Here is a 21,330-nt window from a genome sequence, read left to right on the forward strand (position 1 = left end):
CCCCACTCCAGTACTCTTGCCTGGCAAATCCCATGGACGGAGGAGCCTGGTAGGCTGCAGTCCATGGGATCGCTAAGAGTCAGACACGACTGAGCGACTTCACTTTCACTTTTCACTTTCATGCATTGGAGAAGGAAATGGCAACCCATTCCAGTGTTCTTGCCTGGAGAACCCCAGGGACGGGGGAGCCTGGTGGGCTGCTGTCTATGGGGTCACACAGACTTGGACATGACTGAAGTGACTTAGCAGCAGCAAGGCATCATAAATCCTTTCCAAAACAAGACAAAGAACTAAAGAAAAGGTAGATACTTTCACAAGTAAAATTTTCATTGTTTTCTTAGCCTGGAGTCCATTAATTCCTGAAACTGTGTGTAAACTCACATGTGTTATTTTTCAGCTGAGAGGGTCCATAGCTATCATTACAGTATATAATACTACCACCTCCAAAAAATACTGAAGAACCATTGTTTTTGATATTGTCCCATGTCATATTAATAAAGGAATCACTTTAAGCAGTACAATGAACAGTTATATAATATCGTCAATAAATCCATGTTTTCAAATGATACAATTATGTAGTCATTAGTTAAGTAAGTCCCCTTATTGACTCAAATACTTAACATACTTCCTTTTAAACATATGAAGTTTCTATTTCACACAAATTCTACCTGATTCCAAACACATCTAAATGCTTTTAAGCACACAATTCGTGCCAAATAAACATAATTTTCATACCTATCAAAAATGTTACACACTGAAGGTATAGAAATATATGCTTAAAAAAAAAGAATATTTAAAAACAACAGATAATACAAAACCTAATTTTAGTCACAAATGTTACCATCCTATTTCCTATATAAAATGGAACTAAGAGATCTGCTGTCTGGCTTTTTTTCTGTCCCAATGTGTAATGGAAATGATTAAAAAGCAGGAAGTTAAATGAAAAACAGACAGAAGGATCCTACTTAGTCTAAACTACTGAGGTTACCTTTTTTTTTCACAAAACAAAGTAAAAACTATATATTTTACAAACTACTAGTATTCCAAGGAACACAAGTTTGGAATACCCCTTTAGGAAATCAATAGTACTCATACCCAGATGTACGAAAAATGTTATTTTAAAAAGTTAATTGGCAGCTCACCTAAAATACATAATTACTCACTGTCCATAGGCAATAGCACATTTCACCAATAAATATTCATTTGCTAACAGTGTAACTCAACAAATCATACCTGATGGTAATTTCTGCTTCATCCCATTGGACTTTGGCAGACGTGCTGCCCTCTTTGACCACTCCCAGCAGCGTGGCATGGCGCCCAGTTTGCTTGTGAACACACCGACCTCCAACTCTAAGACCAGCATCAACTCCTCCTATCACTGCCAGCACAGGCCACACCTCTAGGCAAAGGGTCCTCAGCTGCGGTTCTGACAGGTCAGCAAGGCCATGCCTACTGTGTTTACCTTTCTCTTCCTCTTTGTTTTCCTTTTCTTCTCTCATTTCATTTTCCTCTCGGCTTTGAACCGAGCGGCTTTTCTTTAGCTTCTGACCTGATTCTTTAATACATATCTTAATTTTGTGTAGCCTTTCCATCATTTTTTTGTTAATGCAGTAAGTCCAACGGTCTGTTCGATGAAGGATACGAATAAGCTGAATAGTGGCCTCTGCCAGCACTGCAGCTACTGGACTACAAATAGGATCTCCTGGAAGGAGGTCTCGTGGTGTGCCACGCATCTGCATATCACAAATTTTCACCTATAAAAGAAAAGAGGGTGGCAAATGTGTGATTATTAATAGTTATCCTAAACTATTAATTCTATAAATCACAAAACTATAAATCTAGCACATGTAATCCAATGTGGAACTAGTATTTGGTTTCCTGATATATGTGTATTGTACTGTTGGCCCTCAATAAGAAATGAGCAAGTATTACAGCTCTACTAAAGTCAGTAGCAGTATGGTCCTGAGAAATAAGTTACCCTGTCATTTAAACCTTCTGCAGCCTGTGAGTAGGAGTGCTGTTGTGGTCACTCAAAAGATAGGTACAGACCAAGGTGTATGTGATTCAATCTGCTGTGCTGTGCTTATTCGCTCAGGCGTGTCCAACTCTTTGTGACCCCATGGACTGTAGCTCCTCTGTCCGTGGGGATTCTTCAGGCAAGAATACTGGAATGGGTTGCCATGCCTTCCTCCAGAGGATCTTCCCAACCCAGGGATCGAACCCAGGTCTCCCACACTGCAGGCAGATTCTTTACTGTCTGAGCTATCAGGGAAGCCTTAGTCCCCACTCTAAAAGTCTTGACTTCACTCTAATCCTTAAGACTCCAGGATAATAATGAGTCCTGGGACCATCTTATATTGTTTCAGAGGCACAAAGATAAACTCACAAGATTATAAAATTGGTCACACATTTCAAATAAGACATAGAGGTTAAAAGAAGAGAAAGACCTGGGTTCAAATCTTAACTCTGTATAATCTTCAGAAATTATTTAATCTCTCTAAACCTCAGCTTTTTCATCTGGAAAAAAAACCTGACACTAATACCTCTATCTATCTCTTATTATATTAAAGATTAGACTATGCACATAAAATGCTTATCAGCACTTTGCTGTATGCCAGACACACAGTAAATATTAAAAAAAATATTAACTATTATTAGTATTGTTTCTATCAGATTCTGAAGTCAGACAACACTTCTGGGTAGAATAAACTGATTGATATAAAACCTACCTAAGGTTAAATTAATTCCTTCAAGTTTCACAGATGTTACAGAGCAATAGGCCATCATTCTAACCAGAACATACTAAGAACCTGCTCTGGGCTGCAAGAATATCACCAGGGAAAGGGATAAAAAGGAAGTACTGGGGTGCCTGTTTATTCATTTCCAATTCAGTTTTGTTGGCCAGCTGGTTCAAGAAGCAGTTCCACTATCTCATGAGTAGCTAGCTTGAAATTATACCTCCTTGAAAATTTTTTTAAATATATTTAAAAGGCCAGAATAAATTATACTTTCATGGTTAGAATTTACCAAATCTAGCATTTTCATCACAGATGCATGATATGTGAGACAGCTTGACATCTTCCTACTAAAAAATAACTAGAAATTCTGGAGACCAGACCTAGGCTATACTACATCCTCATGTAAAAGGATGGGGTAGAAAACAAATCAATCCTCCCAGCGAGACCACAAAGAAGTTTCTCTCTGTGTGGGTTTTAGATTAGGAGGAAAAAAAGTTTTAGTGAGAGGGTATCACTTTAATACTGTTCTGAGGACTTAGGGTTCAAATTTACACCATCTACAGGGTCTGAAAACCCTCAGAGGAATGAATGAAAAGCAGCTTCCCCATCATAACTGAAACCTCCATTATTCACAGAATAGTATCTGACTACACTGAGGTTATTTTTAGATTCCTCTCTCATAGGCACAACTGCTAATGAACCAGATTATCCGTAAACTATTTCCTGTAATTCCTGTAATCCCACATAAGTTTCAAAGTTGATTCACTATACTCAAATTATCAGAATATCAAAATAGTCCCTTAAAAAAGAGTAACGGTAATTTAAAAAAATAATCTAACCTTCTTCTGGAAGACTAAATTTACCTGAGAAGGTACTTCTAATGGTAGAAATAGCTTCTTGTACCTATAAACTCTGTATGATGTTAACAAATATTAATAAAAAATAACAAATATTCTTCATGCTTAATTATGAAGGTCTGAGGTTTCATTACCTTTTCCCCTGGGTTGCTACTATAGAACATTACGCATGGGTACAACTCTGCTGCATCCACATCTTCAAAAGCTAATTTGGGTTCCTATAGTGTGGCACAGGTGATGGGAAAAAAAGGAAACAAAAATATGTTTTAAAATTGATAATATCCAATACATATTAAGATTCAAAGCTCTTACGAGACACAGTAAGTTACTAGATTCAAATCTCAGTTATCCTTGCTAACTAAGGAAATTCCACATATAATAAATGATCTTAATTTGTTCCTCTGTTACAACTGTCTTATTGGGATTTTACTATTGTCTTTTTCTTTTTATTTTTTGATGCTGATAAATATCATAAGAACCAAAAGGACTAGAGAAAAAGCGGAGAAGAGCAAATAATCTGTAAACTGAATAGCTAGCACTAACTGAGTCAAGAATAAGTAAAAAGAAAAACTCCATGACATAAATCACAGCAAGATCTTTTTTGGTCCAATTCCTAGATTAATGAAAATAAAATAAACAAATGGGACCTAATTAAACTTAAAAGTTTTTCCACAGTAAAGGAAACCATAAACAAGACAAAAAGACAGCCCTCAGAAGGGGAGAAAATATTTGCAAATGAAGCAACTTACAAAGGATTAATCTCCAAAATATACAAACAGGGCATACAGCTCAGTATTAAAAAAAAAAAAAAATCAAAAAATGGGCAGAAGCAATCTGGCATTCTGTGATGACCTGGAGGGATGGGACGGGGAGAGGGGAGGGAGGGGATGTATGTATAATTATGGCTTATTCACACTGTATGTTAGAAACCAACACAACAGTGTAAAAATTAAAAAAACAAAAAAGACTTCAGGAAAAAAATGGGCAGAAGACCTAAATAGGCATTTTTCCAAAGAAGACATCCAGATAGCCAACAAATACATGAAAAGATGCCCAACATCACTAAACTATTAAAGAAAAACAAATCAAAACTACAACAAGGTATCACCTCACACTGGTCAGAATGGCCATCATCAAAAATCTACAAACAACAAATCCTGGGACCTGAGGGACAGGACGGGGTGGGAGATGGGAGGCAGGTTCAAGAGGAAGGGGACGTATGTATACTTATGGCTGATTCATGTTGCTATCTGGCAAAAACCAACACAACATTGTAAAGCAATTATCCTCCAATTAAAAATAAGAAAACAGAATACATGAGAAAGCTGAGACCCTGGAGAAAAAAAAAGTGCTGGAGAGGGTATAGAGAAAAGGGAACCTCATACATGGCTAGTGTGAATATAAATTGATACAGCCACTATAGAGAACAGTATGGAGGTTCCTTGAAAAACCAAACCTGGAACTACTGTATGACCCAGCAATCCCACTATCAGGCATATACTCAGTGTTATGGGGGTTCCTCTATGGGTTACTTTCCGTCAAATTTATGACTTTGTTATGCTCTCTGCTTATGATATTAAAAGTAAACATTTTAAACAAACAAAAAGACACATGAACCCTAATGTTCACTGCAGCACTATTTGCAATAGCCAGGACAAGGCAGTAACCTAAATGTCCATCAACAGAAGAATAGATAAAGAAGATGTGGTACATACATATGAAATATTATTGGCCATAAAAAAGCATGAAATAAGGTTATTTGCAGAGACATGGATGGACCTAGAGACTGTCATAAAGAATGAAGTCAGAAAGAGAAAAGTAGATATCATACATTAATGCATATATATGTAATCTAGAAAAGTGGTATAAATGCAAAGCAGAAATGGGAACACAGATGTAGAGAACAAATGTATGGATACCAAGGAGGAAAGGGTAGAGGTGGGAAGAATTGGGAAGTTGGAATTGACATATTTACACCTCGGATAATATGTATAAAATAGATAACTAATTTAAAAAAGAAAACAAAACAAGCAATGTCTCCGAATAAGTTTCAGTACCTCTCCATTCTTCCCAAAGGAAATGGTCCTGGCTTCCATGTCTAACACACAGGTAATGAAATCTCCTTGAGTAAAGCTGGATAACGTCAGAGTCTGTTCTCCGTTGTGATAGAGGTTACCACTGTAGGCCCGATAGAGCCACATATCCGAGGTAGTACGGTGGTTAAAGTCGTGTACTGGCCAACGAGAAACTCCAACACACGTGCCTTCATTACCTCTGTTTTCCTTCACAATGTAAAACTAAAATCAAGTGGTAATGTTCACTAGTATTCAAAAAAACTTTTTTATATACCATTAACCATATAAAGCAATACTGAGGAATATGTTTATAAAGAATTAGCATTTATGAGAACATAAGTTTATTTTTAGCTTAAGTGAAAATAACACAAAAATGAAACAGTTTCATCATTTTTTAAAGAGTTTAAGGCAAATTTAATATTTACCATGTAGTACATGTAGAATAACCTCTGAATATAACCTCTGAGTATTTATTTGAAATAAACAATTTTAACTTACATCTTAATTATGAAGTTGAGAAAGTATATCAAGTCCAGAAAAATTTTAATGGACAGCTTCAATTCTTTATATACAAAATTTCTAATTACTCTTATGTATACTTCTGTTCAGAAAAGAGTTAATATAGCAGGCTTTAGACTGCCCTCTTTCAAAAGGCACGCTTATAACAGTGGCCCCTTAGCAAGTACCTAAGGCCCTTGCTAAGTGGCCCCTTAGCAAGTAACTCGACTGGTAAACAGTTTCCTACATTGTTACAAAACATTCCCTAAATGATTCAAGCAGCTTACCAGGACAAGAATGTTTGAACAAACAATGTGGTTTACAATGAACATGAACTTTCCTTTTGGGAGTCTGGACTTTTAGCACATGCCAGGCAGAGGGTACCTTCATTACCAGTCTCCAGTAAAAATCTTGGGAACCAAGTCTCTAATGGGCTTCCCTAAAACATCATGCACATGTTGCTGTATTTTGCTGGTGAGACAAGTGTGTGGTCCATGTGACCCTTCGTGGCATGGAGAAAACGTAAGGAAGCCTGAACATGTATTCCTCTAGATGCTTCCTGTGTCTTTTCCCCTTATTATCTGGCTTATATCTTTATATCCTTACTACCTGTTATAGAAAACCCCAGTCATCATGAATACAATGATATACGGAGTCCTATGAGTCCTTCTACCAAATCTTTGAACACAGGGGTAATCTTCAGAATCTCCAACAACAGCAGTGGCAACATGAGCTTCACTAGAACAACTCTATATCATTAAAATATAAGTACATATTTGGGAACAAGAGAGAACTGGGGAAAGAGAAAACTCTAATGCCTATGTGGTTATACATTATGAAACAGCAGGTGAGTGGCTATCTATTGTGAGAGACAAAAGTTACCCATGGAATTCAAAAGTAGTAAGAGTCAACCACAGGAGGGCTGACTCACTGGATCCCCTAGCTGCTTTTGGCCCTGTTAGTTAAGTGAGGGGAAAAGAGCAGAAAAGTGTTGTTTTCCTCTCTAGGTGGGAAGTGAAAGGGCCTAAACATTCCCACACATGAGCTTTGGATAGGCCAAAGAATAAAAATAAGCTTGCAGTTGCTCTCTCCTCCAGGTGGCAAGAGAAAAAGTTCAAAAATCCCTGAGGTGAGTTTTGGGGAAACCAAAAATATTAGAAGTGTATGTTGCTCTTTCCTCCAAACAAGAAGAGATAAGGTATTTAAGTCAGTTCCCAGGATGGAATAAAGATTTATAAAGAAGGAAGGAAGGAATGGGAGGGAAGAGAAGAGATGGGAAGAAAGGAAGAGATGAGGGGGAGAGAGAAGAAAAGAAACTACTCCAGCAATTTTCTTTAGCCTAGAAGCTGCCACTACTATACTAGTACCCCAGTCCAACCAATTAACCTTGTAAATCCTAAATTTACTGCTAGGGGTCTAAGTAAACTTGACAAAAAACAGCTTCATTTCGTGGCTACTGCATCTGGATGTATAATAAAAGATAGTGTAAAATGTTACATGGTATAACTTCATAAACACTAAGAGATCAAACTAGTAAGTGAAAGCTGCAGAGGACAAATGTTAGTGGCACACAACTTCCCTGCTTTTTGTCCCTGGCGAGTAGATTGGAATTGAAATTCTTTGAGTAATGGAAACAAAACAAGCCTCTATAACTAATAATTTTTTGTTATGATATTTGCCTATCAGAACTACGAGAACAAAGAGAAACAAAATAAAGACTGGCAGTCTTCACACAAAAATATACATTGAGAGTTTTAAAAAGCAGTTGTTAGGTGCCAATTAGTTCCTGTAAAATCAGATGTCTGACCCTTAGAGTCTGATGATTTTCTAGCCTGCAATGAGTATTTTTGAGTAAGTACATCAAATCTATACTTTAAGAAGGCAAAAAGACCTTAGTCATTTAGACTTAAAATGCAGCTGTGTGATCCTATAGCATTTAGGTTTTACTGCTACCCCCAGAAGTTGCTAGTTTTATTATAGAAGCCTCTATTCACAGCTTCCAATCGCTTGGAGCAGCCTCTAAGTTAAAACCTGATACTCTCTCCTATAGGCTGTTTCAACTCAACATGAGCTGTGTTCAACTAAAAGTAGGTACCAGACCAATGAACAAAAATCAAATGTTGGGACTGTTAAAGATGGTGTAGCCATAAACTAAAAACATCATGGATTCTAGTTGGACTGTCCAGGATTCTTACATATGCTCCTGGGAAAGGGCTTGTTCTTTTGATAGTCATCTAACTTGAGCTGCTGATTGGCTTTCTGTTTCTGACATAGAAACTGATTACATTCTTAACTTCTATTCTTCCTGAAACCTGAAAGATGGAGGAGGGCATACTTTAGGGCACATGATCCCTCTCATCCACTCTTATAAGAGATGGACTCTTGACCTCTTCTTGTGGATGTCCTATCACTACCGACCTTTTCTGTTCAGCTTTTTGAACTAGTCAGTTTCAACAACAGACTGATAGCTTGTTTCTATGTCTGATACACAGGCCCTAGTAAGACAGATTATTAAATGAAGCTCTCCCCAGAAAAAGAAGAATCTTTCCTACGCTGCTCACTGGATAAATGGTTAGGATAGAAGAGGCAGATGGTGTGAAAAACAATTTTTTAATTGGGATTTTGTCCTGACAATTCCTAACCTTTGTGGTTAGGAATAAAAATGTTTTTATTAAAAAAATTTTGTGTGTGTGAAAATTCTTTTGTCCCTATTGCTTCTAACCCTTCTGGACAAAAGGGCTAGATGAAGATAAAAAATGATTTAAAAAAATGTGAAGTTAGAATTACTAAATGAGAAATATTGATTTTATTTATTTTTTATTTTTTTTAGAAATACTGATTTTAGAATAAGGTAGGTGAGGAGGGAACCCAGGCCCCAGGAAGTATGGAAGAATAGAGATGGCATAAATGATCACCATTTTTCACAACTGTTCCTCCTCCTGGGGGAGGGGAGAACAGGGGAAAGCCATGCTGTGAAGAAGGTGGTTTTGAGCACTTTAAATTTAAACTGGCTTCTGAGCCTCCCATTATACCTAATAGGCTATACGAAGCAGGGGATGACTCCAGGTCCTGGAATTTCCACAGGACACCTCCAGATGTCATCCACGCTCTTGAGGCAGATAAAAAGATGTCACACACAAACAGAACTATTTAACCAACTGGCTTTAGAGACAGTCCCTCTGAAACCAAGAACTCAATTAAATTATTTAGACTGCAATGAGAAAATAAGGTGGGAGGCCCCCTGATAGGAGATCCCATCAAGGTCCTGTTAACTTGTTCTGCCTGACTACTGTACATCTTATAAACTCTTCATCTCCAAGGATACCATATACAACCTCTAGAATTAAATTTTTCTGTGTAAGTGCCCTATTCTGAGTCCTGGACTGGCCAGAGTTGTGCTGTGCTAAATTTATGGAAAAAGCCACATGACTTTTTAAGATAGATATTTTGTGATTAATAAGATTTATTTTAACTGGCTAAGTCTAAGACCCCTGAAGTCAATACTACAGGCTGGTCTCACCCTGCTGTCTGAGGTCCTACCAGATAATAACATTAATTTTATTGTAAAAACACTGTGGCAAAGAGCCAAGGAGGTACACTGTGCAATCAAAAGAAGTAACACAACAGGACTGCTATCCTTAGAAATGTCTACTTGCAATGTTGGTCCTTGGCTGGCACCTGGGGACTAGACTGATAAATACTTTGCCACATTGATACAAAGTTTCCCTAACTGATAAAGGTGGCTTCTTTTACTTAGACTGTGTGATAATATGTTTATGATAAAAAGCTGCTTTCCCTCTGGGAATCTAAAATTTTAGTATATGCCAGGCGCAGAGTATGTGACTAGCATCCAGTAAAAATCTCGGCCATTCAGTCTCTTATGTGCTCTCCCAGGAAGAAACATCACACATGTTATCAAATTTTCATTGCTGGGGGTGCACTGTATGACCTCTCATGGAAGAGATGATCGTCATTTTTCAACTATACATTAAAAACATTTTTGAAAGAGTTACAAAAATAATATAGGGTTCTTATATATCCTTCATTGGGCTTCCATTTATGTTAAAAATTACAGAGTACTAGAACTTTTACATAAGATGATTTTTTAATAGTCTTTCTCTTTAAAAAATAATAATCTAGGAGGAAGAGACTAAAAGATAAAATGTTTTTAATTACTACTTAGAATTCTACGCACCTTCCACTGATAGCACCCAGAAGTTACTCCAGTTGACGCCAGTCCATATCCTTTTCCTCCACTGCCATGAGTTAAAATCTGTCCATTTTCCACTATGCAACACTGAGCTTTCTCTGGGTCAAAGGATACTTCTTGTATAGGAAGATTCTCATCTTCTTCCTCCAACTCTCCCTGCTTCTACCAGAAAAGAAACTGAGTCAGTATTTTGAAGTAACTCAGATCTCAGTTAATAGATATTCTAAGACTCCTTGGTTTGATTCACGAATATTTATTATCTACTATATACCAGTTCGGAGAAGACAATGGCACCCCACTCCAGTACTCTCGCCTGGAAAGTCCCACGGATGGAGGGGCCTGGAGGGCTACAGTCCATAGGGTCGCTAGGAGTCAGACACGACTGAGCGACTTCACTTTTTTTTTTTTTTTTAATTTTATTTTATTTTTAAACTTTACATAATTGTATTAGTTTTTCCAAATATCAAAATGAATCCGCCACAGGCATACATGTGTTCCCCATCCTGAACCCTCCTCCCTCCTCCCTCCCCACACTATCCCTCTGGGTCGTCCCAGTGCACCAGCCCCAAGCATCCAGTATCGCGCATCGAACCTGGACTGGCAACTCGTTTCTTACATGATATTCTACATGTTTCAATGTCACTCTCCCAAATCTTCCCACCCTCTCCCTCTCCCACAGAGTCCATAAGACTGTTCTATACATCAGTGTCTCTTTTGCTGTCTCGTACACCAGGTTATTGTTACCATCTTTCTAAATTCCATATATATGCGTTAGTAGCGACTTCACTTTATTTTTTCACTTTCATGCATTGGAGAAGGAAATGGCAACCCACTCCAGTGTTCTTGCCTGGAGAATCCCAGGGACAGGGGAGCCTGGTGGGCTGCCGTCTTTGGGGTCACACAGAGTCGGACACTACTGAAGCGACTTAGCAGATACATCAGTTACTATGCAGGTGATGGGAACACAAGCATAAATGTGGCATGGTCCCTGCCCACAAAGAGCTTATAGCTCAGTCAGGCAAAAAAGAGACAAATAACACAGTACTGCAGTGGGAGAATAAAAGAAGTTACATGACAGGTAGAGCAGAAACATAAAAGTGCAAGTTTCTAACCATGCTTGGGAAGGATAAGGTAAGCATTCAAAAGAGGATGACTTCTGACCTCAATCCTGAATGATAAGAAGGCATTAAGCAGCTGATCAAAGAAAAAGAAATTGAAGGCAGTATGTACAGCATGTGTCAAGACACAGAACTGAAACAGAATTCACTGATCAGCATTCACTGATTAAACATAATTGCAAGCAGTATTGAAGATCTGGAGGATGAGACTGAAAAAGAATAAGGAACTAGGAAAAAAATCATGGAAGACATTCTAAGTTTGATCTTTAGACAAGAGAATTTCTACACAGAATGATTTATATAGAGGAACTCTGATCAGATCTATGTTTCATAAACATTGTTGTACCAGGAATATACAGGATGAAAACAGAGAGAACAATCAGGAGTTTACTGCAAGAGTTCAGGTAAGAAACACTGACAACATATAAGTCCTTCATTTACCCAATGAGTATTTGTTAAGCATCTACTGTGTACCAGACACTATACCAGGTCCTATATATATATTCAGCAATATACTGGATAGATTAGGTCTCTGCTCACACAGAGCTTATATTTTAGAAGGTGGAGACAGAAAAGATACAAGAAAATATTAGGTGATAAATTCTACGCTGAAATTAAAATAGGTGATTTTTGTGGCATTAAAGAGTATGTGGCAACTGACTCTAGATTGTGGATTAGGAAAGGAATCTGAAGAAGTGATAATTAAGTCAAGACACGAATAATAAGTAGACTTCTGAGAAACATATCTGAGGGAAGTATTCTAGGTAGAAAGAAAGCCAGAGCAAAGCCCAAAGGAAGGAACAAGCTCAGTGTGTTCAAGAAACAAGAAGGCATTTGTTCACAGTGTAGTAAGAAAGAGGAGATAAAGGATGGAAAACCATTAACTGGAGGGTTTTAAGCAGAGGATCAACATGTTCCAAGTTACCAAGTTACTTGAAGCTCACACTAGATCCTGTGGAGAGAATGAATTATAGGGAATTAACATGGAATATTGCGTAATCCAGGCCAGACAAAAGAGGGGCTTGGAGTAGGGTGATGGCAGAGGAATAAGGAGGTGCAAAAATTCAAGTTAACTATTAACAGAGAAGTTAGCAGGACTTGGAGATTATGTAGAGAAAATGGGGTGTGTGTGATAAGAGAGGAATCAAGGATGACTGCTTGGTTTTTTGGTTGAGTCACTTACTAGGAAATATGGGAAAGCCTGGGGAACAGACTATTAACAGAACTAAGGATGCTGCTAAGTATGAGATGCCTATTAGACTATCATTCAAGTGGCAAGGCAAGTAGAAGATGGGTATATAAGTCTGGAATTCAGAAAAAAATGTCACAAATGGGACTAAAGATTTGATGACCAATGGCAAATGGGTCTGAATAAGGTTTGATGCTAGAGGAAATGAAATGGAAGTAACAGCTGAAGAAAATAAGGGGTCTTAGGACCAAACCTTGGGAGATTTCAGCAGTTAGATTAAATAGACGTGAAAGTCAAAGTGGCAGTCACTCAGTCATGTCCCAACTCTTTGCCAACCCATGCACTGCAGCCCGCCAGGCTCCTCTGTCCATGGAATTCTCCAGGAAAGAACATTGGAGTGGGTTGCCATTCCATTCTCCAGGAGATCTTCCCAACCCAGGGATTGAACGCGGGTCTTCTACATTGCAGGCAGATCTTTACCTGAATCTGTCTCAATGGGAATCTACCTCAGACCAGGCTTTCCCTGGTCTGAGCCACCATGGAAGCCCTAAAATAGAAGGGGAAGTACAAATGAAAAAGGATGAGAAGAAAAGGCCATTGTACTGGGATAGAAGGAAAACCAGAAAAAGCATGGAATCATGAAAACTAGTAGAAACACTAAGATAGCTAGATAGACGGATTCAAGCAAAAACGATTTAGGAGGTGAAATCAATGAGGTCTAGGGACCACACGGATGGGGATATTAGCAAAGTCTAGAATTCCCAGGAATTCAGGCTTGAAAAGCTAGTTAAATGTTCGTGCCACCAATAAAAATGGGATAGGAGGAAAAGAAGAAAGGTTTGAAGGAAAGACACCTGGGCTATCTATCATTCAAGTCTGGAAGGCAATGAATGCAGTGAAAATGGTCATGATTATGACTGAGACTTCTAGAAAAGCTAAACACAGAACTCTGAGGAACACCGGAATCTGGGATGGAGGCAAGGAGAAAGTCACACCAAAGAAGAGATGCCTCCAGAGGGAATCAAGGATTGGCAGAGGGAATCTAGAGAAAGTGATGGTTTGAAAACAATGGAAGGCTAGAGTTTACAGAGGTCAAGTAAGTTGTGAGCAAAAAGCCATACACTATTACCAACAACACCTCTGTCATTATTTCAGTGCTCTGATGGAAAAGAAACGATTGGGCTAAAGAAATGAGAAGTAAGGAAGTGATTTAAACATGTACAAGATTACTCTTCCTGGAGGCTTGGCAATGATGCACAAAAGAATATATAGAAAGGATTCATTGATTAAAAAAATGCTATTTAGGAGAGTGGGAATAAGAGATGTTTACAAACTGAGGAGAAGGAAACTCCTCCAGTGGAGAGGGAGAGCGTGTGCAGAGAGGAGACTGAATAACTGATAGAAAAATGTCCCTCAAAGGAGAAAGGATCCAGAGACAGGTGGCAAGATATTCACTTGTGCTGTCTAAAAATACCTTTTTGGAAGAATCAGGTACCTGTAATTTTATTTCTTGTTCTTTTTCCTTTATCTGAATAGCATGTTTGGCCTGAGCAATGGGTGTCTCCCACATACAATCTGACAGGAGGGAAAACAGGCGTTCCACAACCTATGTATTGAAGGAAAAACAATGATAAAATCTGTAAAGGATTATTTAAACTGTTTTTAGAAAAGATAAATCATAAGATTAAGTCACCTGTGAGATTTAATTATACCAATGTCTGACAGCTACTTTGTGTAGATGCAAGCTAAAATGTCATTTTTTAGAAAGATCATTAACCCACTACAGAGTGGGTTCAACTGCCCTGTTGCCTCGCTATATGGACCTCTGATGAGGCCATACAGCTTCACATCTTTCTCTCTCTAGATGCCCACACGTAGTAAGAAATTCTATAAATTTTCCTTTCATTCTGACCTTGAAAATATTCACTATACCACCACTTCTCACATCTCATAACTAATTTCTCTTTCTCTTTGCTTGGAGATGAAAAAATTTAAAAAACAATCTCAGAAGTGGAAGTTGTAGATGCTACTGAATAAATGACACATTTGCAACTGAAGAGACTGTAAGTTTCAAGTTTGGGTGAATCATGTTGCAGATGTTAAAGAATGTCTTCTAATAATTTTAAAAATAGAAACCTGGGCCATCTGATCATCTTCTACACCAGATTCACAAGCTGGCAGCACAGCCTCAAGGACGTGAAGTGCAAGGAGCCTCGTTCTTAAGTTACCAACTAGAGGAATTCCTGGAGGGGGGAAAGAACATTGTCTTATTATAAATGTGACTTAAATTCAAAGTTTAAATAAACTTGAAAAAAATCCTTGAGGGTGTTAAGTCTTTAGGATGGAACAGACTTTACTTCAGGACATTATCACAAGAATTCTGGATTCATCCCATATCCATCAATGTATATGAATATTCATGTTCGTGTTTCAGTTTTTATGTATATATAAGGGAACAGTACTATAATAAACACCTGTGCCAAGTACCATGCTATGCATTTCATATACATTAATAACTCTGTTGATCCTCACAAATCCTACATTATATCCTTATTTTACTGATGAGGAAACAGAGGCTCAGAGAAGTAACTTGAGCAAAGCCACATAGCTCAGTAGAGACAGAAGTAGAATTTTAAATGACACATCTGTTAACCTCTAAAGCTCAGGCTTATCGTACCCTTTAATTGCTCCTGACTGCATCTATTCCCTGACGGACCTACAGGGTTAATGGAGAGAAAGCAGTTTGTATTTTTCTAAAAGAAACAAAGACAGAGGCAGGATACTGATGCTTTTTTTTCTATCCATTATTATTACTGGGTTAGCCAAAAAGCTCTTCTGGGTTTTTTGCACTGTCTTACAGAAAAATCCGAAAGAACTCTTTTGGCCAACCCAATACAAGCAACTAGTAGAAATAAATTAATATCTGATTCTTCTTCATGCTCTAAGAACTTACTCAATATTATCATAAGCCTTATTTTATTAAAGGAGGGGGAAAAAAGCTACTGTAAGTTATACTAGTAAAGAAAAACATAAAAATGAGTATAAACTTACTATATATAAGGCTAAGAAGCATAGTTACAGGAAGAACCTTGACTTGAACTACTGATCTGCCAATAATAGTAACTTATGAATGGCAGAGCTTTTAAGAAAATAAGACAAAGGTAAGGCCTCTTTTAAATAAAATGCTGTTTTATTTGCAGCCCAGTTGATCAATTTTGGAAATTCTTTCAACACTTTTAACAACAAATCAATTTCTTGCCAGAATTTGCTACCACAATGACTGGGATAATTCTGTTGCAAGAACATTAACATTTAGTATGACTCTGTTTTACTGTATTTTTGCAGTTAATAACCGCAGCTATTATGTTAATAATAAGCTGCCTATATTCTTTTTGTTTATATATCAACCTTAAAACATATATAGAATCTGAACTTTTAAAAAATTGAATACATACAAAAAAGTAAAAAGAAACACTAATAAACTATATTAAAAATGTACACATATAAAATAACATGTATCATAGAAGACTATGTTACGTTTCAGCACACTTAAAAAAGACTAGGGATGATGAAAAAGTTCTAGAAATGGACAGCAGTGATGGTTGAGCAACTCTGTGAATGTAATCAATGTCACTGAATTGTACACTTAAGTGGTTAAAATAGTAAATTCTATTTTATGTACATTTATTTTAAAAACAAAAAGCAAACAGATTAGGAAAAGACTGACAGTAATCTATGTAAGCAGACCAGAGTTTTAGGCTAAGAAGCAAGAATAACGCTTATTTTACAGAACTCTCATAGACAGCACACAACTAGAAGTTAAATCAAGGCAACAGAAATCGTATCATGATGAGAAAGAACAGACAAATTCAGATCTGCATTCTGATAATCCAACAACTTCAAAATCTGTGCTTAATTATCACATTAAACTGAATATTCTCCACTTATTATTGTAATCTGAACAACTAGAGACGTTTCCAATATTAAATCTATGATCGTCTCCAGTGTTATCTTCTATTATTGATTTGATGCCTTTCCATTTTTACTCCTGAAATTACTTTTCTTTCAATCAAATAAGTACTCACAAAACAGGAAAGAAAAGTCTTAAAATCAAGGTCAAGTATATGATGTTGTTAAAGTCTGGCATTATCTGAATAAAACACATGTGATATGCAAAATACTCCAAAATAAGACAAAGGTCACATACCTGAAGAACATTTCTGAGATGCTATATTTAAAAGCACTTCTGTCCACTTTGGGGAAGCCATTTTTGATTGAATTGCTTTTGAAGATACAACTCTGCGAAGAAAAACTAGGAAATCCCCCAGATGCAGTTCAGCTGCGTGCTGTTTCCTAAGAGCAGCTAAAGAGTGAACAGACAGGTTTACATTATAACCAAAAGCAAACAGGAAACAGTTTTTTATCAAATAACTTACACTGAGAATGCAGTTAAGTACCACTTAATTCACAACCTAGGCTGTCAATTAGCTGCCTAGGGCCTGGGTTCAATTCCTGGTCAGGGAACTAATATCCTACAAGTCATGCTGCATGGACAAAAATAAATAAATGTTCTGAACTGAAACATATTCTTAAAAACCAAAACAAAACCATGTCTGTGTGTGCATTGGACTAGTAAAGACCTGACGACTGTAATCACATTTTCAAAAAGTCCATGATCCACTCACCATTTTCCCCTTCCTCTGGCCCAATCAAATTAAGAATTACATCTCTAAAAAAGACTTAACTGTTTTTATATTCTACAAGAGAAGAATTTCTAGGCCTGGGTATGGTTTGCCTGAACTCTACATATAAGAAATCTTTCCACCAACCTGCTCTAAACAATCATCCCAATTTTCCCAAGAGCCTCAATACCTCTCGTCATCCCCTCCAGGACTGACGCTAAAGAATGATTCATTGGAAAAGACCCTGACGCTGGGAAAAACTTAGGGCAGGAGGAGAAGAGGGTGGCAGAGGATGAGATGGTTAAATAGCATCACCAACTCAATGGACATAAGTCTGAGCAAACTGTGGGAGATAGTAAAGAACAGGGAAGCCCGGTATGCTACAGTCCATGGAGTTGAAAATAGTTGGACACGACTTAGCAACTAAACAACAACAACCCTGTGCATTTTGAAGCCAAAGAACTTTCTGCTGTTCCCCTAATACACCATGATCTCATATCATCCAACACCTTGGAGGTATGACCCATTCGGAGCCAGGGCAGAGAAGTTTGCCAGTGGGGCAGATTCCCAGAATGTCAGTCTGTAACATGCATTAAAACATGGAGAACTGTAACAATTTGAAAACAGGCCATTTCTTTCAGGGAGATCCTGGCATATCAAATTAAGAAATACACAGATAAGTCACTTGTGATGGAGAGGAGACCAACTCCCAGCCAAAGACCAGGTCTGACTAGTCAGTAATCTATAATATCTTCATGGATATCTTGTTAACTGGAGGGCTTTTGTTTTGCTGATGGGTGTGCAGGTTTATGATAGAACTAACCTGTCAGGAACAATTAGAGAAAAAGCTAAGAGTTCCTTTTCTACATTTCCTTCTCACAGTACTCTAATCTTTACTTCTTCAGTCTTTGCTAATATGCAAACTTTTTTAATAGTATTAATTTGAAGAACATAAAATTATTAGCCTGCCCTGGGTACCTACATCTCACTCTAACCTGGTTCCTATGCATTTCTTCAAAATCCAGTTCAAAAGTTACCTCCTCCATGAAGCTTTCTCTCTTGGTAGAGACCCCTGGGGAAATCTCTTTTAGGAAGCCTCCATCCAACCCCACTCTCACTCCCAGCAAGTATTTTATTTCCCAGCAAGTATTTTTTTAATAAGACACTGATTAATTAAAGTAATTAAAGCCTAGAGACCTTAACCATAAAGCTGGTTGATACAGCTTTATGATATAGTTTGTTTCCAGTATCAGTATTATGTTTGAAATGAAGAGTACACCTTACTTTTAGTTAAGTATTATAGAGAGTATATGGAGTTATTAATACCTGGTCTACCTATCTGAATGCCTGGGCACTGCTGACTAGAATCAATCTCACTCCCAGCCATGCCCATAAACAGAAAAGGTACAACCTGAGAGGACTGGATGTGGACTCAGTGTGTTATTACACCTGCTAAGATTCATCACAGTTCCTTTACTGGATATGGTAGGATGCTGAGAAGTAACTCTTCTGTTTCTTCCATGCTGTCCATATGTGCAGTGCTCAACAGAGAGTGGTAAGAAACTATTACCTTAACAACCCTGTATCCCCAGTTGGATCTCAGGAAAAAGGGAGGTGGCATTAAAAGCCTGTTTTATGTTATCATGCCTTGTGAGTCTACCCACACTCCGTATATGCAACATGCTCTTTATAAAAGAAGTAACTTGTCACAGATTCAGCCTCTGAAACCAAAAGTTAGCCCTCAATGAGACTCGTATATACATCCTTCTAGATTCTGACCTAAGAGATTTAGCTATTTCTCCTAAGCTTATTGTATTACACTGTAATTATTTGTTTAAATGTCTGCCTTCCTCATTATCCTAGAAAGTCCTACAGGGCAGAGATAATGTTTTGTGATTTTTGTATCCCCAGCATGTTCCTTTATCCACCCACCTACCTATACAGTATTAATATTATTTAAATAATACCTTATATATTTAAATATTACTTACTATACTATTTCAATATTAACATTCATCAAGCTCTTATGTGCCAGATACTTCTCTAAGTCCTTTACAAGTATTAAATTATTTAATCCTCATAATGGTCTTGAAAGACTGGGTCTATTACCTTGTTTTATCTATCTATCTGTCTATCTGGTCCAGAAAGGATTTAACAGCTCCCAGAGCTTATTATGGTAATATGACATTGGTAGTTGCACAAAATTTTTTCAACAAATGATCAGTTTTAGACCTTTATTCCTTAATTATATAACTGACATATGCAGTAGTTCTCCTGTTAAGGGTTTACATTCTACTGAAATACAATGTTCACTATATTTTTTGTGGGGTTTTTTTTTTTGGCTGTGCTGTGCAACCTGTGGGATCTTAGTTCCCTGACCAGGGCTTGAACCCACATTCTCAGCAGTAAAAACCGAGTCCTAACCACTGAATCATGAGGGAATTCCCATAATGTTGATTAATAGTTTTTTAAAGCTATAAGCAGATGATCATATAATAGCAACCAAAATTTATTACAGCTAAGTATAATGAATTTTTTTAGTGACTAGAGAACAGAACAGTCTAGCAAGAAGTTCAGCTCCCCTAATTCTAACCCAATTCCAAAATATTAAAAACCTTGATCCTGGAGGAACACTTAAACCAAGACTGCAACTCAAGAGATGAGCTGTCAGGATTAAATGCTACAAAAACATAATCTGGGGAAATTAGTCACTGAGAACCTTTAGGTTCTAGATACAATAGAGAGCCTGAATCTAGAGTATGGCTGGTATAGTTACTACATCAGGGTTAACTGACTGTAAAGAGAGGAAGTTCAACCAGATGTACATCTACATCGTACGAATTAGGAGAGAAATGGGGTGTCTAAATAAACAAAAATCCTTTCATGCCTCACAACAGAAAGAAATATCATTCTAAAGATATTCACACAATGTGGAATCAATAAATGCTTATAAATAATGACAGAAAAAAACGTTTATACCTCTGAAATCTCTCTTCTCAGTTTCTCCACTAGAGTCAATTTTTTTTCCTTCTTCATCCTCTTCTCCTTCTCCAAAAGAGGCCATAAGCAATACACCAGCCTGGGACAACAAATTCTTCAACTGACTACAAAGTAGATCCAACAAAGATTGAACTACCTTGGGGCTCAGTTTATCAGCATAGGTCCTATGTGAAATAATGGGAAAAAAATAAATGGTAATTATACAGAAGGGTAAACATACTTAAATACATAAAGAAGATTAGGGGTAAAAGGAAATTAACTAAAATGTGAAAGACCAACCCCCACAAAGTTCTATCAAGACGTCTACAATACTCACCCTGTAGTGATGGCTAGAATCTGGAGCAGCCTTGTACTAGCCACTTTTAAAGCTGTGCTAAGCTGGGAAACACCTGTTTTTGGCAACAACTGAAGAGGCTGTCCTAGCATGGTGTCTGTGCCACATAACTGTGACAATACATTTAGCAGACCAGTGGAAATCGCCAAAGAAACATCTACTGGCTGATAGTGAACACTCAGGGCAAAAACTGTAACCAAAAGGAGACGCTGTTGGGCTTCTAGAAAAAAAGAGAGAAAGACAATTGAGAATCTTCTTTGAAGTTAACAAAGCCTTTACTAAAATAAGTCATATTCCAAAACATAAATGGTAGTATGGAACACTATTACACTTTCAAGTATTTATTCTTTACAGATAAGCTGACGTACTGATGTTATTAAACACAGAACATTAGCTACCTACTACAACCCCAGGCAAAAATGCAACTTGCATCTTATATTTGCATGCTTAGTTACTCACCAATGTGGTGCTTGTTGGCTTGCAGGGCTCTCTCCAAGGTAGCAGACAACTGTTGATAAATCTTATGCACAGCCACCTGGATTTCAATCTGAATATTTCTCTTAGCTGCTCTGATCCCATCCTAAATTACACATAAAGATTTACCTTTTCTGTTAACAACAATAACACTT

At 37.5% G+C, this 21,330-nt stretch overlaps 1 protein-coding gene across 39 annotated transcripts in view; it reads right to left on the minus strand.

Moving 5' to 3' along the window:
* Positions 1-21,330, minus strand: part of HERC1 (HECT and RLD domain containing E3 ubiquitin protein ligase family member 1) — a 214,403-nt gene that overhangs the window by 68,374 nt on the left and 124,699 nt on the right. For 15 of the 39 annotated variants that reach the window (XM_086321393.1, XM_086321400.1, XM_086321399.1 and 12 more), the window contains 10 exons: positions 21,161-21,281; positions 20,684-20,921; positions 20,347-20,531; positions 16,893-17,048; positions 14,822-14,928; positions 14,160-14,291; positions 10,364-10,540; positions 5,653-5,892; positions 3,730-3,813; positions 1,234-1,754 (listed from right to left, as the gene is read on the minus strand). In XM_086321393.1, the coding sequence (XP_086177519.1) occupies positions 1,234-1,754; positions 3,730-3,813; positions 5,653-5,892; positions 10,364-10,540; positions 14,160-14,291; positions 14,822-14,928; positions 16,893-17,048; positions 20,347-20,531; positions 20,684-20,921; positions 21,161-21,281 (1,961 nt within the window). The remainder of the gene's footprint in view (positions 1-1,233; positions 1,755-3,729; positions 3,814-5,652; positions 5,893-10,363; positions 10,541-14,159; positions 14,292-14,821; positions 14,929-16,892; positions 17,049-20,346; positions 20,532-20,683; positions 20,922-21,160; positions 21,282-21,330) is intronic. The other 24 variants (XM_086321411.1, XM_086321409.1, XM_086321421.1 and 21 more) reach the window with 3 other exon arrangements.

The sequence above is a fragment of the Bos grunniens genome, chromosome 10 (assembly GCF_055505025.1).
Source record: "Bos grunniens cultivar Pamir isolate PY7600 chromosome 10, Bosgru_T2T1.0, whole genome shotgun sequence".
Taxonomy (NCBI): Eukaryota; Metazoa; Chordata; class Mammalia; order Artiodactyla; family Bovidae; genus Bos; species Bos grunniens.